This window comes from Carcharodon carcharias, chromosome 10 (genome assembly GCF_017639515.1).
Source record: "Carcharodon carcharias isolate sCarCar2 chromosome 10, sCarCar2.pri, whole genome shotgun sequence".
NCBI lineage: Eukaryota > Metazoa > Chordata > Chondrichthyes > Lamniformes > Lamnidae > Carcharodon > Carcharodon carcharias.
Genome location: NC_054476.1, coordinates 37461888 through 37474304, shown reverse-complemented (window position 1 = coordinate 37474304; position 12417 = coordinate 37461888). Strand labels below are relative to the sequence as shown.

Here is a 12417-nt window from a genome sequence, read left to right as displayed (position 1 = left end):
GGTCTAGTAAGAGGGAGAAATTGAAGGAAATTAGTATTACTAAAAAAGAAGTGCTGGTAAAATTAATGGGAATGGAAGCTAATAAATCCCAGGGTCTGATAATACACATCCCAGGGTACTAAAGGAGGCGGCCATGGAAATAGTGGATGCGTTGGTTGTCATCTTCCAAAATTCTGTAGATTCTGGAGGGTGGCAAATGTAATCCCATTATTTAAAAAAGGAGGGAGGGAGAAAACAGTGAATTACAGACCGGTTAGCCTAACATCAGTAGTAGGGAGAGTGCTGGAGTCCATTATAAAGGATGTGATAACATGACACTTTGAAAATATCAACGGGATTAGACAAAGTCAACATGAATTTATGAAAGCAAATCATATTTAACAAACCTACTGGAATATTTTGAGGACATGACTAGCAGAATAAATAAAGGAGAACCAGTGGATGTGGTATATTTGGATTTTCAGAAAGCTTTTGATAAAGTCCCACATAAGAGGTTAGTGTGTAAAATTAAAGCACATGGGATTGGGGGTAATATATTGGCATGGATTGAGAATCGTTTTGCAGACAGTAGGAATTTTTTGGCCTGGCAGGTGGTGACTAGTCAGGTACAGCAGGGATCAACGCTTAGGCCCTAGCTATTCACATCATAGGCAGAATTTTATGTCCCATGGGCGGGCGTGCGCCTGACCTGATCAGGCCTAAAATAGTGCGCGAATACGTCGGGTGAGCATTTCGACATCATCGCGCACTTGTGTGATATTTCTGTCGGTGGGCGCGGGCAAGATTTGGCAGTGCGCCTGCCGAGAATGAAGAGGCTTATTAAGGTCATTAATGTAGTAATTGACATGGATTTTTCGCTTCCCGTCCAACATTACAGTTGGCGAGCGGGCGAATCAGCTGGCGGCCTTTGGATTTTTGAGGAAACCTCATCAAAGAGCAGAATGAGGTTTCCAATATTAGTTTAAAAAAAGGTCTGGGCAAAATTTTTATCATCAAAATGTTTACGTGAGTGACTCTTATGAGTGGAAACTGTTTTCGGAAATTCAAAACGTTTACTTTTGGATTTAAAATTCTTCAGCTCCCTGGGGCAGCTCTCTGCCTTCACAGAGCTTTCATTGTGCATTCCCCTGTGCCTGTGCTAACTTCAACGCTCACCCTCTTCCCACCCCCATCCCAGGAGTGCTGAGCTTATCAGCACGCCTTTCACGCAGGCTGGATGTCAATCAGCTAGCCATGTGAAATCGTGTACGGTGGGGTCGGTGGGGGGGAAGATTGCGGGTGACGGCCTGTTTCTTGGCCACTCCTGGGCCCGCCCACTGTGCCTGCCAACAATCTGAAAATGCCTGATATATCAATGATTTGGATGAGGGAACCAAATGTAACATTTCCAAGTTTGCTGATGACATGAAACTTGGTGGGAATGTGAGTGGTGAGCAGGATGTTAAGAGGCTTCAAGGCAATTTAGACAGGTTGAGTGAATGGGCAAATACATGGCAGTAGCAGTATAACATGGATAAGGGTGAAGTTATCCACTTCAGTAGGAAAAACAGAATGGTAGAGTAATATTTAAATAGTGATAGATTGGGAAATGTTGAGGTACAAAGGGACCTGGATGTCCTTGTACACCAATTACTGAAAGCAAGCATACAGGTGCAGCAAGCAGTTAAGAAGGCAAATGATTTGTTGGCCTTCATTGCAAGAGGACTTGAGTACAGGAGAAAGAATGTCTTACTGTAGTTGTACAGGGCCTTGGTGAGACCACACCTGGAATATTGTGTGCAGTTTTGGTCTCCTTACCTAAGAAAGAATATACTTGCCATAGAGGGAGTGCAGCGAAGGTTCACCAGACTGATTCCTGGGATGGCAGGGTTGTGGTATGAGGAGAGATTGGGTTGGATGGGCCTGTATTCATTGGAGTTTAGAAGAATGAGAGGGAATCTCATTGAAACATATAAAATTCTGACAGGGCTGGACAGACTGGATGCAGGGATGATGTTTCCTCTGGCTGGGGGGGTCTAGAACAAGGGGTGACAGTCTCAGGGTATGGGGTAGGCCATTTAGGACTGAGATGAGGAGAAACTTCTTCGCTTAGAAGGTGGTGAACCTGTGGAATTCTCTACCACAGAGAGCTGTGGAGGCAAGTCACTGAGTATATTTAAGAAGGAAATAGATAGATTTCTAGGTTCTAAAAGGGTGAAAGGGTATGGGGAGGGCGTTGAGTTAGAGGATCAGCCATGATCGTATTGAATGGCGGAGCAGGCTCAAAGGCCAAATGACCTACTCCTGCTCCTATTTTCTATGTTCTAAGAGACTGGGCTTGTATTCTCTAGAAGAATGAGAGGTAATCTCATTGAAGCATACAAAATTGTTACAGGGCTCAAAAGGGTAGATGCAGGAAGGATGTTTCCCCTGGCTGGGAGTCTAGAACTTAAGTATAAGGGTACCTGGCATAGCAAGGATTAATGTGGGACTGGGAAACAGTACTGCCCACAGTGTGATGTAAAGAGGCACATGACCTGAGACTGGACTCAATTGTGGACTGGACAGAGACCTGTGTAGATGTAGGCATGGAGTTAGCTCATAGCTTGGACTATACGCAATATATATGTACATAGAATCATAGAAAATAGGAATAGGAGTAGGCCATTCAGCCCTTTGAACCTGCTCCGCCATTCATCATGATCATGGCTGATCATCCAACTCAATAGCCTGCTCCCACTTTCTCCCTATATCCTTTGATTCCTTTTGCCCCAAGAGCTATATCTAGCTCCTTCTTGAAAACATGCAATGTTTTTGCCTCAACTACTTTCTGTGGTAGCAAATTCCACAGGCTCACCATTCTCTGGGTGAAGAAATTTCTCCTTATCTCAGTCCTAAATAGTCTACCCTGTATCCTCAGACTGTGACCCCTGGTTCTGAACTCCCCTGCCATTGGGAACATCCTTCCTGCACCTACCCTGTCTAGTCCTGTTAGAATTTTATAGGTTTCTACGAGATCCCTCCTCATTCTTCTGGACTCCTGCGAATATAATCCTAACTGACTCAATCACTCTTCGTATGTCAGTCCTGCCATCCCAGGAATCAGTCTGGTAACCCTTCGCTGCACTCCCTCTATAGCAAGAACATCCTTCCTCAGATAAGGAGACCAAAACTGCACACAATATTCCAGGTGTGGACTCACCAAGGCCTTGTATAATTGCAGCAAGACATCCCTGCTCCTGTACTCGAATCCTCTCACTATGAAGGCCAACAATTTGCCTTCTTTACCGCCTGCTGCATCTGCATGCTTACCTTCAGTGACTGGTGTACGAGGACACCCAGGTCTCATTGTACATTCCCCTCTCTCAATTTATAGCCATTCAGATAATAATCTGCCTTCCTATTTTTGCTACCAAAGTGGATAACAACACATTTATACTGCATCTGCCATGCATTTGCCCACTCACTCAGCTTGCCCAAATCTCACTGAAGCATCTCTGCATCCTCCTCACAGCTCACTCTCCCACCCAGCTTTGTGTCATCTGCAAATTTGGAGATATTACATTTAGTTCCCTCATCTAAATCATTAATATATATTGTGAATAATTGGGATCCCAGCACCGATCCCTGCAGTACCCCACTAGTCACTGCTTGCCATTCAGAAAAAGACACGTTTATTCCTACTCTTTGTTTCTTGCCTGCCAACCAGTTTTCTATCCATTTCAATACACTACCCCCAATCTCATTCGCTTTAATTTTACACGCTAATCTCTTATGTGGAACTTTGTCAAAAGCCTTCTGAAAGTCCAAATAAACCACATCCATTAGCTCCCCCTCATCAACTCTACTAATTACATCCTCGAAAAATTCCAGTAGATTTGTGAAGCATGATTTCCCTTTCGTAAATCCATGCCGACTCTGTCCGATTCTGCCACTGTTTTCCACGTGCTCAGCTATTAAAGCTTTTATAATGGACTCCAGAATTTTCCCCACTAGCGATGTCAGGCTGACTGGTCTATAATTCCCTGTTTTCTCTCTACGTCCCTTTTTAAATAGTGGGGTTACATTAGCTACCCTCCAATCTGTAGGACCTGTTCCAGAATCTATAGAATCTTGGAAGATGACCGCCGATGCACCGACTATTTCTAAGGCCACTTCCTTAAGTACTCTGGGATGTAGATTATCAGACCCTGGGGATTTATTGGCCTTCAATCCCAACAATTTCTCCAACACCATTTTCCTACTAATGCTGATTTCTTTTAGTTCCTCCCTCTCACTAAGCCCTGTGTTCCCCAACATTTCTGGCATTTAATTTGTCCTGCTTTGTGAAGATAGAACCAAAGTATGTATTTAGTTAATCAGCCATTTCTTTGTTCCCCATTATAAATTCCCCTGTTTCTGACTGTAAGGGACCTACATTTGTCTTCACGAACCTTTTTCTCTTCACCTACCTATAGAAATGTTTACAGTCAATCTTTATGTTCCCGGCAAGCTTACTCTCGAACTCTATTTTCCCCTTTTTAGGCAATCCCTTGGTCCTCCTTTGCTGAATTCTAAACTGCTCCCAATCCTCAGGTCTGTTTTTTTTTAGCCAATTTGTATGCCTCTTCCTTGGACCTAATACTATCTCTAATTTCCCTTGTAAGCCATGGTTTGGCCACCTTTCCTGTTTTACTTTTGCACCAGACAGGAATAAACAATTGTTGTAGTTCACCCATGTGCTCTTTGAATATTTGCCATTGCCTTTCCACCGTCATCCCTTTAAGTTACGTAATAACGATATCACATAGTTATGTGATATCAATTAACACTTAATGTTCAACCATACAAGACTCAGAACCTCTTCTTGAGACTCACTGAACATACGACATACAACAAGAACCAGGGCACAGAGTATCTGAATAAGAAAGGCCATTTAGGACTGAGATGAGCAAGAATTTCTTCACCCAGAGGATGGTGAATCTTTGGAATTCTCTATCCCAGAGGGCGGTGGAGGCTCAGTCATTGAGTATGTTCAAGACAGAGGTTGATTGACTGCCAGTTATTACAGATATCAAGGAATAAAGGAACAGTGCGGGAAAATGGCATTGAGGTAGAAGGCCAGCCATGATCTAGTTGAATGGCAGAGCAGGTTTGAGGGGCTGAATAGCCTACTCCTATGTTTCTATGCTACCAGAACTGAGAGGTTATACCTATCAGGAAAGACTGAAAAACTGAACAGGTTGGGGCTCTTTTCGCTAGAAAAGAGAAGCCTGAGAGGTGACCTGATAGAGGCCTTTAAGATTATGAAACATTTTGATAGGGTAGACAGAGACAAGATGTTTCCACTTGTGGATGAGACCAGAACTAGGGGCTATAAATGTAAGATAATAAGTCCAATAGGGAATTCAAGAGAAACCTTTTTACCAAGAGTGGTGAGAATGTGGAACTTGCTACCACATGGAGTAGTTGAGGTGAATAGCCTTAAAGCATTTAAAGGAAAGCTAGGAAAATACATGAGGAAGAAAGGAATAGAAGGTTCTTCTTTTAGGGTGAGATGAAGTTGGGATGGAAGAGCATAAACACTGACATAGACCTGTTAGCTCAAATTACGTGTTTTTGTGATGTAAATTCGAGTTAATTCTCTGCAATTTATAAATTATTTGTAATATGGCATCCTAACACGAGTTCTTTTTATCTTTTGTACTTTAATCAACATTCCGATAATCAGTTTTCAAAGACAAATTGTTGACCTACCATGGTAGCGATGGCAGGCTGCCCAGGGAAATTAATGAACTTTGGAACCACTGCCACACTGACCCTCCTGCGAGGTACAGTCTACAGGAAGCAAAACACAACACAACACACTATTTTAATGGTTAAACCCACCACAGTGAGAAACAAGTCAATGGGGGTGTAATTTATCTTGGGCAAAATCAAAGGGTAACATTTTGAAAAGAAAATTGAACAAAGTGAGAAACAGATGCCCGACAAGCTATCATTCAAGAACAACTTCCCCACCATTAATATTGGTATCTGCGGGATCAAATCGATCTCTCAGCCTGTGGCTGAGTGAATGGGTTACAACTGAGGTGGTAAGGAGTCTGTCAGGGTGAGAGACTGCTGTAATAATTATCATCAGTGAAACAATGCTTAATGTGCTGCAAAACTCCCCACCTATTTGAACAGAGGTTCTAAATCTGCTTTAGTTTAAATGGATTTATGATTCCCTTAAAATAGCAGTGTTGCATGTTCTCTCATTAATGTTGATGGCAGTCACTTTTACGCTAGAGTGTCTTGGAAGAAGGACCAGCAACACTGAGCCTCCAACAAACTACAATAATCACAATGATATTCTTTATTTTCAACAATATGTGCATTCCCCTAGTCCCTGAAATCAAGCAACCACAACATACAGCTAAACATCAACCAATCATGCAGCCCTTCTATTGGGCATAGATCCAGCCTTTCTGGAATGATCCATAACATTTCTTTTGATGAGCACTAAAAATTCAGTAATACCGTTACTGAAATATAAGTGGCAAATCTATGACTAATTTTAGCCTAGGTAGAAATTTGCAAGACAATGGGGAAAGAGCAATGAGGATGATGGGACTAATTGGATGGCTCTTTTAAAGAGGTGGATTGAATGGCCTCTTCATGTGCTGCATGATTCATGTCAGATTAAAATATACATTTAAAAGATAAGTTTAACAAAAAATGCAGCAGTTTAAAACGGTTTAATTTGAATCCGCTTGTCCTCTTGATTCTTTCCTCTCATTTCTCTGTGCTCATTTTCTGGCTCCCAAGTTTCACTTTGTAGGCAAGTTTGACTAGCTGAAAGTGGATTTTAAAGGTCACTCTTTCCCATCAATCAAGAACTCAACTTGATGAAAAAAAGAAAGGAAAAACTTGCTTTAATACAGCGTCTTTCACCACCTCAGGAAGTCCTTAGTTTACAACAAATTAAGTACTTTCAAAGTGTTGTCGCTGCAGTATTGTAGGGAGATCACATCATATATTTGACCAAATCACTGGTTCTGATATTAAAGCAGGGAGTTGGCTCCTGAATGAATTGACCAGGGTGGCCTTTGAGAATGGTTCATTTGCTCGTGGACCTATTCAGGAAGAGATTTATTGGTCTTAAAGGAATCTATGCCTGTGAATTGTAAATCCAAGGATTAGTCTAGCCTCCATCTCAATGGAATGACCATTGGGAGCAATTTCCAACTGGAGGGCAGCCCACTCCACTAGATTATTGCCTAGCCAAAGACAGAAAACTGTTCCACTGTCTATTGGATGTTGCCTCTCAGGTGGATGTAAATGATTCCACAATTTGAAGAAGAGCAGGGGAGTTCTCCCTTGTGTCCAAGGCCCATATTTATCCTTTAATAGCTATCACCAAAAAAATGTCCAGATTATCTGGTCATTTATCACATAGCTGTTTGTGGGAGCTTGCTGTGCACAAACTGGCTGCTGCATTTCCTAAATTACAACAGTGACTGCACTTCAAAAGTACTTCATTGTTTTTAAAGAGCCTTGGGACATCCTGTTGATGCAATAAGATTCTTATGAATACAGTGCAAGTTCCTTCTGCTTGCTAGTCAGTTATCTATGAGTAACAATGAACAGGATGTAGATTGGAACAGAGAGAGAGAGCTTTAGGGAAATTTCAACAGCTGAAATGGCAGGCTGGTGTTCAATAACTGTTTCAAGAATGGCTGGATCCACAATAACCCCTTTGAACATTAAAGTGGCTTCCTTGGTCTGACCTCTTACCTTTCCCAGTGTGAGCGACATAGATCGGGCTGTTCTGGGGACTCCATCATCTAAGAAGAAAATATAAAAGAATTAATTCATGGAGACCAGGAGTTGGTCCCTGAAATTTTCCTTCATTGCCACATTTTACCTCAAATCCCAATCCTCCCATTAATTCCCAAATATCTCATTTACTGAGAGCTAAATACTTGAATTGAAGATTTATTCACCAATGAGACATCAGCGCTAAATACAACCCTTTCCCAATCATACAGCAAAAAGGAGGCCATTAGGTCCATCATGCCTGTGCCAGCTCTTTGAAAGAGCTATCCAATTAGTCCCATTCACTTTGCTCTTTCCCTTTAGCCCTGCAAATTCCAAACAGGACGACACAGAAAATGAGATAGAAGCACAAATTGGGCCAAGTGGCCTGAATGTGAACGGGTGGATGCCCAATTCTCAGGGTATCTGTGTGACCATCCAGCCATCTACCATCTGAACACCCCTACATCAGTCTTGCCAGAGACCATGGCTGAGTCCATCTGGATCACACTGAACCTGCAATCTGTGGGGATAATGCTGAATCAGGAGAATAGTACATTTCCAAGGAATGACTCTTGGCTGTTCTTGGCTCTTGCAATTGGATAAAAAAAAAACAAATGTGAAGGAAGCTGGGGTTGTTCCTCTTAGAGTAGAGAAGGTTGAGAGGAAATTTGATAGAGGTGTTCAAAATGATGAATGGATTTGATGAGTAAATATGGAGAAACTGGTTCCAGTGGCCAGAGAGTTAGTAACCACAGAGCCATAAGATAGCCGGCAAAAAGGATAGAAAGAGATGAGGAAAATAAGTTTACACAGTGAACTGCTGTGATCTGGAATGCACTGCCTGAAATTGTGGTAAAAGCAGATTTGATAATAACTTTCAAAGGGAATTGGATAAATACTTGAAGAGGAAAATTTGCGGGACTATGGGGAAAGAACAAGGGGAGTGAGACTTGTTTGTTCAAAGAGTCAACTTAGGCACAATGGGTCAAATGGGCTTCCTTCTATAAACTAGGCCTATATTCCCTAGAGTTTTCAAGAATGAGAGGTGATTTCATTGAAACATATAAACCTCTGAAAGGGATGGCTGAGGAATCTTGAATGCAGGGCCACAGTCTAAGGAAAAGGGGTTGACCATTTAGGATTGAAATGAGGAGAAATTTCTTCGCTCAGAGAATTGTGAATCTTTTAAATTCTCCACCTGAGAAGACTGTGAACAGTCAGACTGTTCCGGCAGATATCTGGGCACGAATGGAATTAAGGGATATGGGGATTGGGTAGGAAGGTGGAGTTGAAGATCAATCATAAGATCTTATTAAATGATAGAGCAGGGTTCAGGAGCTGAGTGGCCTACGCTTGCTGCTATTTATTATGTTCTTATGTCCTGTGCTGTAAGATTTTAAGAAAAAGTGTACAAGTGAAAGGACAGTTTGGAACTCAGCATTTTGTTTTCACTGCATTCAAGATCTGAGGAAAAGATGGTAGGGATTCTCACCAATGTTATAATTAAAAATCCTCTCACATTAAAGGCAGGTATTGTGATTCCTGTCTCTGGCTGTGCAGCCTGTTAGTTTCCACCTGATAAAGTAAAGGGTGAGTGTGAGGTAGCAGCCCAGGACGAGGGGGAAAATCTTGCCAACGATTCATGGAAATGATGGGGCTTCCTTTGGATAGTTCAATTCTGCCACCTACTGTTGGTGATTTGATGCTACGAACTTTTTTCCTGCCTGGCTTATTGTTGGCTGCCCGCCTGGAGAATTTAAAGAATGTAATAGTTGGATGAGTGCCTGTCACTTGCTTTGTTTCTCTTGGAACTCTCTTTGAAGTTGCCCAGTTTTAATCCCACTCTGAGGAATAAAAATACATATCCTAAAGCAACAAGAACTCTTCCCAATTTTGAGAACTCGTTCTCAGATTTTTTTGAGCACTCCTTCTGTGGCGAGTGACTGCTCACTCAGCACTCAATACTTCACTTAAATTTAATTCAAGCATTTCAGTGACTGAATACCAAACACCAACTTTGAAGAAGGAGATGGAATGGCGAGTGTTTTATCCCACCCAGTCTAATCCCACTCTCCTGCTTGCTCCCCATATCCTTTAAGATCCCTTTAGATCCTGGATAAAACTGAGTTAGCCAATCTCAATTGAGGCAGCATTTAGGGTACAACAATAGGTCAAGTTGAAGACAGGCAGAAATACAAATTGGCCAGGGTTTTCGTTGAGTGCTGTTTATTGCCCAATGCTTTATGGACAAGATCAGGTTTGGTCAGTTGAATGGACTGCACACTGCTCAAGGTGGTCAAACCCATCAAACAGTGTCCCATCCAGGAATCAGCGTGGTCAAAAGAGGATGGAGGGATTTTTGAAAAGCACATATTGGAGCGAGCTCTCTGCTGGTCACAAACCAAATGCCAGACCCGGAAAGCCAGATAGGACTAAGTGCTCCTACCGTTACTGTCTCCATATGGACTGTAGTTACGGTTTGAATTTTGATTAGCCAGCTTCTTGAATTCCGTTAGCTCAGCATGATCCTTTTCATACATTCTCTTCAAGTTCTCCACGTACTGCATCATCACTTCTGTGGCCTTGGACATTCGTTTCTCCTGTAAACATGCAACATACCCTCAGATTAACCAGAGGGCACACTTAAAGACTCCATGCTAAAGGGACATTGCTAGATTACATCCCTTTGAGGTATCTGCATTCTTCAAATTCTGGCCTTTTGCATACCCCAATTTTAATCACTCCACCATTGGCTCTGTGCCTTCAGCTGTCGGAGTCCTAAACTCTGGAATTCCCTCCCTTCTCTTCTCCATCTCACTACCTCATTGTCCTCCTTAAACCATCCCTTTTTGGCCACCTGAACTATGTCGCTTTATGTGGCTTGTTGTCAAACTTAGTTTGATAATGCTCCTGTGAAGCGATTTGGGACATTTTGCTCTGTTAAAGGCGTTATAGAAATGCAAATTGTCATTTTTGCAGTTTAAATGAGTGGGTAAAAACTGTGGCAGATGGATTCCAATGTGGGAAAGTGTGAGTTCATCCAGTTTGGACCCAAGATAGATTAGAGTATTTTCCAAATGGTGAGAAACAAGGAGCAGTGGAGGATCAGAGAGATTTAAGAATCTGAATACAGAAATCAGTAAAAACTAGTGGTCAGGGACCATAAGACGTAGGAGCAGAAGTAGGCCATTCGGCCCATCGAGTCTGCTCCACCATTCACTGACATCACGGCTGATCTGATATTCCTCAACTCCACTTTCCTGCCTTTTCCCCATAACCCCTGATTCCCTTACTGATTAAAAATCTGCCTATCTCAGCCTTGAATATACTTAACGACCCAGCCTCTACAGCCTTCTGTGGTAAAGAATTCCACAGATTCACTAACCTCTGAGAGAAGAAATTCTTCTTCATCTCTGTCTTAAAAGGGTGACCCCTTACTCTGAGATTATGCCCTCTGGTCCTAGACTCTCCCAGAAGGGGAAACAGTCTCTCAGCATCTACCCTATCAAGCCCCCTAAGAATGTTATATGTTTCAATAAGGTCGCCTCTCATTCTTCTAAACTCCAATGAATACAGGCCCAACCTACTCAGCCTCTCCTATGAAAATCCCTCCATACCCAGGATCAACTTAGTGAACCTTCTCTGGACTGCCTCCAATGCTAGTATATCTTTCCTTACATAAAGGGACCAAAGCTGTTCACAGTATTCTAGGTGTGGTCTAAACAGGACAAAAAAGTAATTTAAAAGGCGAGTGGAATGTTGGCATTTATCTCAAAAGGGTTCGAATACAAGGGGTGCAAGTTTTGCTAGAGTTATTTGGAATGTTGGTTAGACCCCATTGGAGTAACTGAATTCAGTTCTGGGTACTGCACCTCAGGAACGATATATCAGCTTTGGAGGGGTGCAATGCAGATTCATCAGAATGATACCAGAAAGAAAGACATACATTTATACAGCACTTTTACTATAAATTCAGGGTTCCTTATTGCAGCCTTGGCAAACGGAGTGTAGCTGATTAACTGGTCTGAATTTTCCATTTGTTGGGCAGGCGGAGCTGACCCAATCGTGGGCTGCACCGCCATTTCACGTGGGCAGGTCAATTAAGGCCCACCCAGCATGAAGTCCGCAGGGAAGCATTACGTGCTCCCTGTGCGGGTGGGGGAAAGCCCTAAAATCGAGAGTGCGCTGTTTCGTGCGCACGAAAGAGAGCACCCATCTCCCTGAGGCTAAGTGCAGCCTCAGGGAGATCACCTCGACTTTTATAAGTATTAAAAATAGAGAAAAAAAAATCCCTTACATGTCCCCTCATGTGACAATGTCACATGAGTTGGGACATGTTCATAATTTCCATTACAACTTTATTACAATTTTTAAAACCCTACATGAAACCTCATCTCACGGCTGGATGAGGTTTCATGTTTTTTCTAGTTGCTGCCAAGGCTCCTGGCCTACCCACCAACCTTAAGGTTGGATGGGCAGGTCCTTTAATTGCTTAATTGATCCTGTCAATGGCCTAAAGTGGCCATTGACAGGTTGGTGGGCATGCAGCTGATTTTGCTGTGCCCCCGCCTTCCTGAAAACTTAAATGGGGTGGGGTGACGTCGGGGGTTTTGCCTGACGTCAACCGACCCTGCTCGCCGACGGTAAAATCCTGCC

The 12417-nt window shown here is 42.6% G+C and overlaps 1 protein-coding gene across 6 annotated transcripts in view; it reads right to left on the bottom strand.

Annotated features, from left to right (window-relative positions):
* The window catches only part of mrvi1 (murine retrovirus integration site 1 homolog), a 164356-nt gene that overhangs the window by 18733 nt on the left and 133206 nt on the right, over window positions 1-12417 (bottom strand). For all 6 annotated transcript variants that reach the window (XM_041196557.1, XM_041196555.1, XM_041196559.1 and 3 more), the window contains 3 exons: window positions 10208-10361; window positions 7738-7787; window positions 5716-5796 (listed from right to left, as the gene is read on the bottom strand). In XM_041196557.1, the coding sequence (XP_041052491.1) occupies window positions 5716-5796; window positions 7738-7787; window positions 10208-10361 (285 nt within the window). The remainder of the gene's footprint in view (window positions 1-5715; window positions 5797-7737; window positions 7788-10207; window positions 10362-12417) is intronic.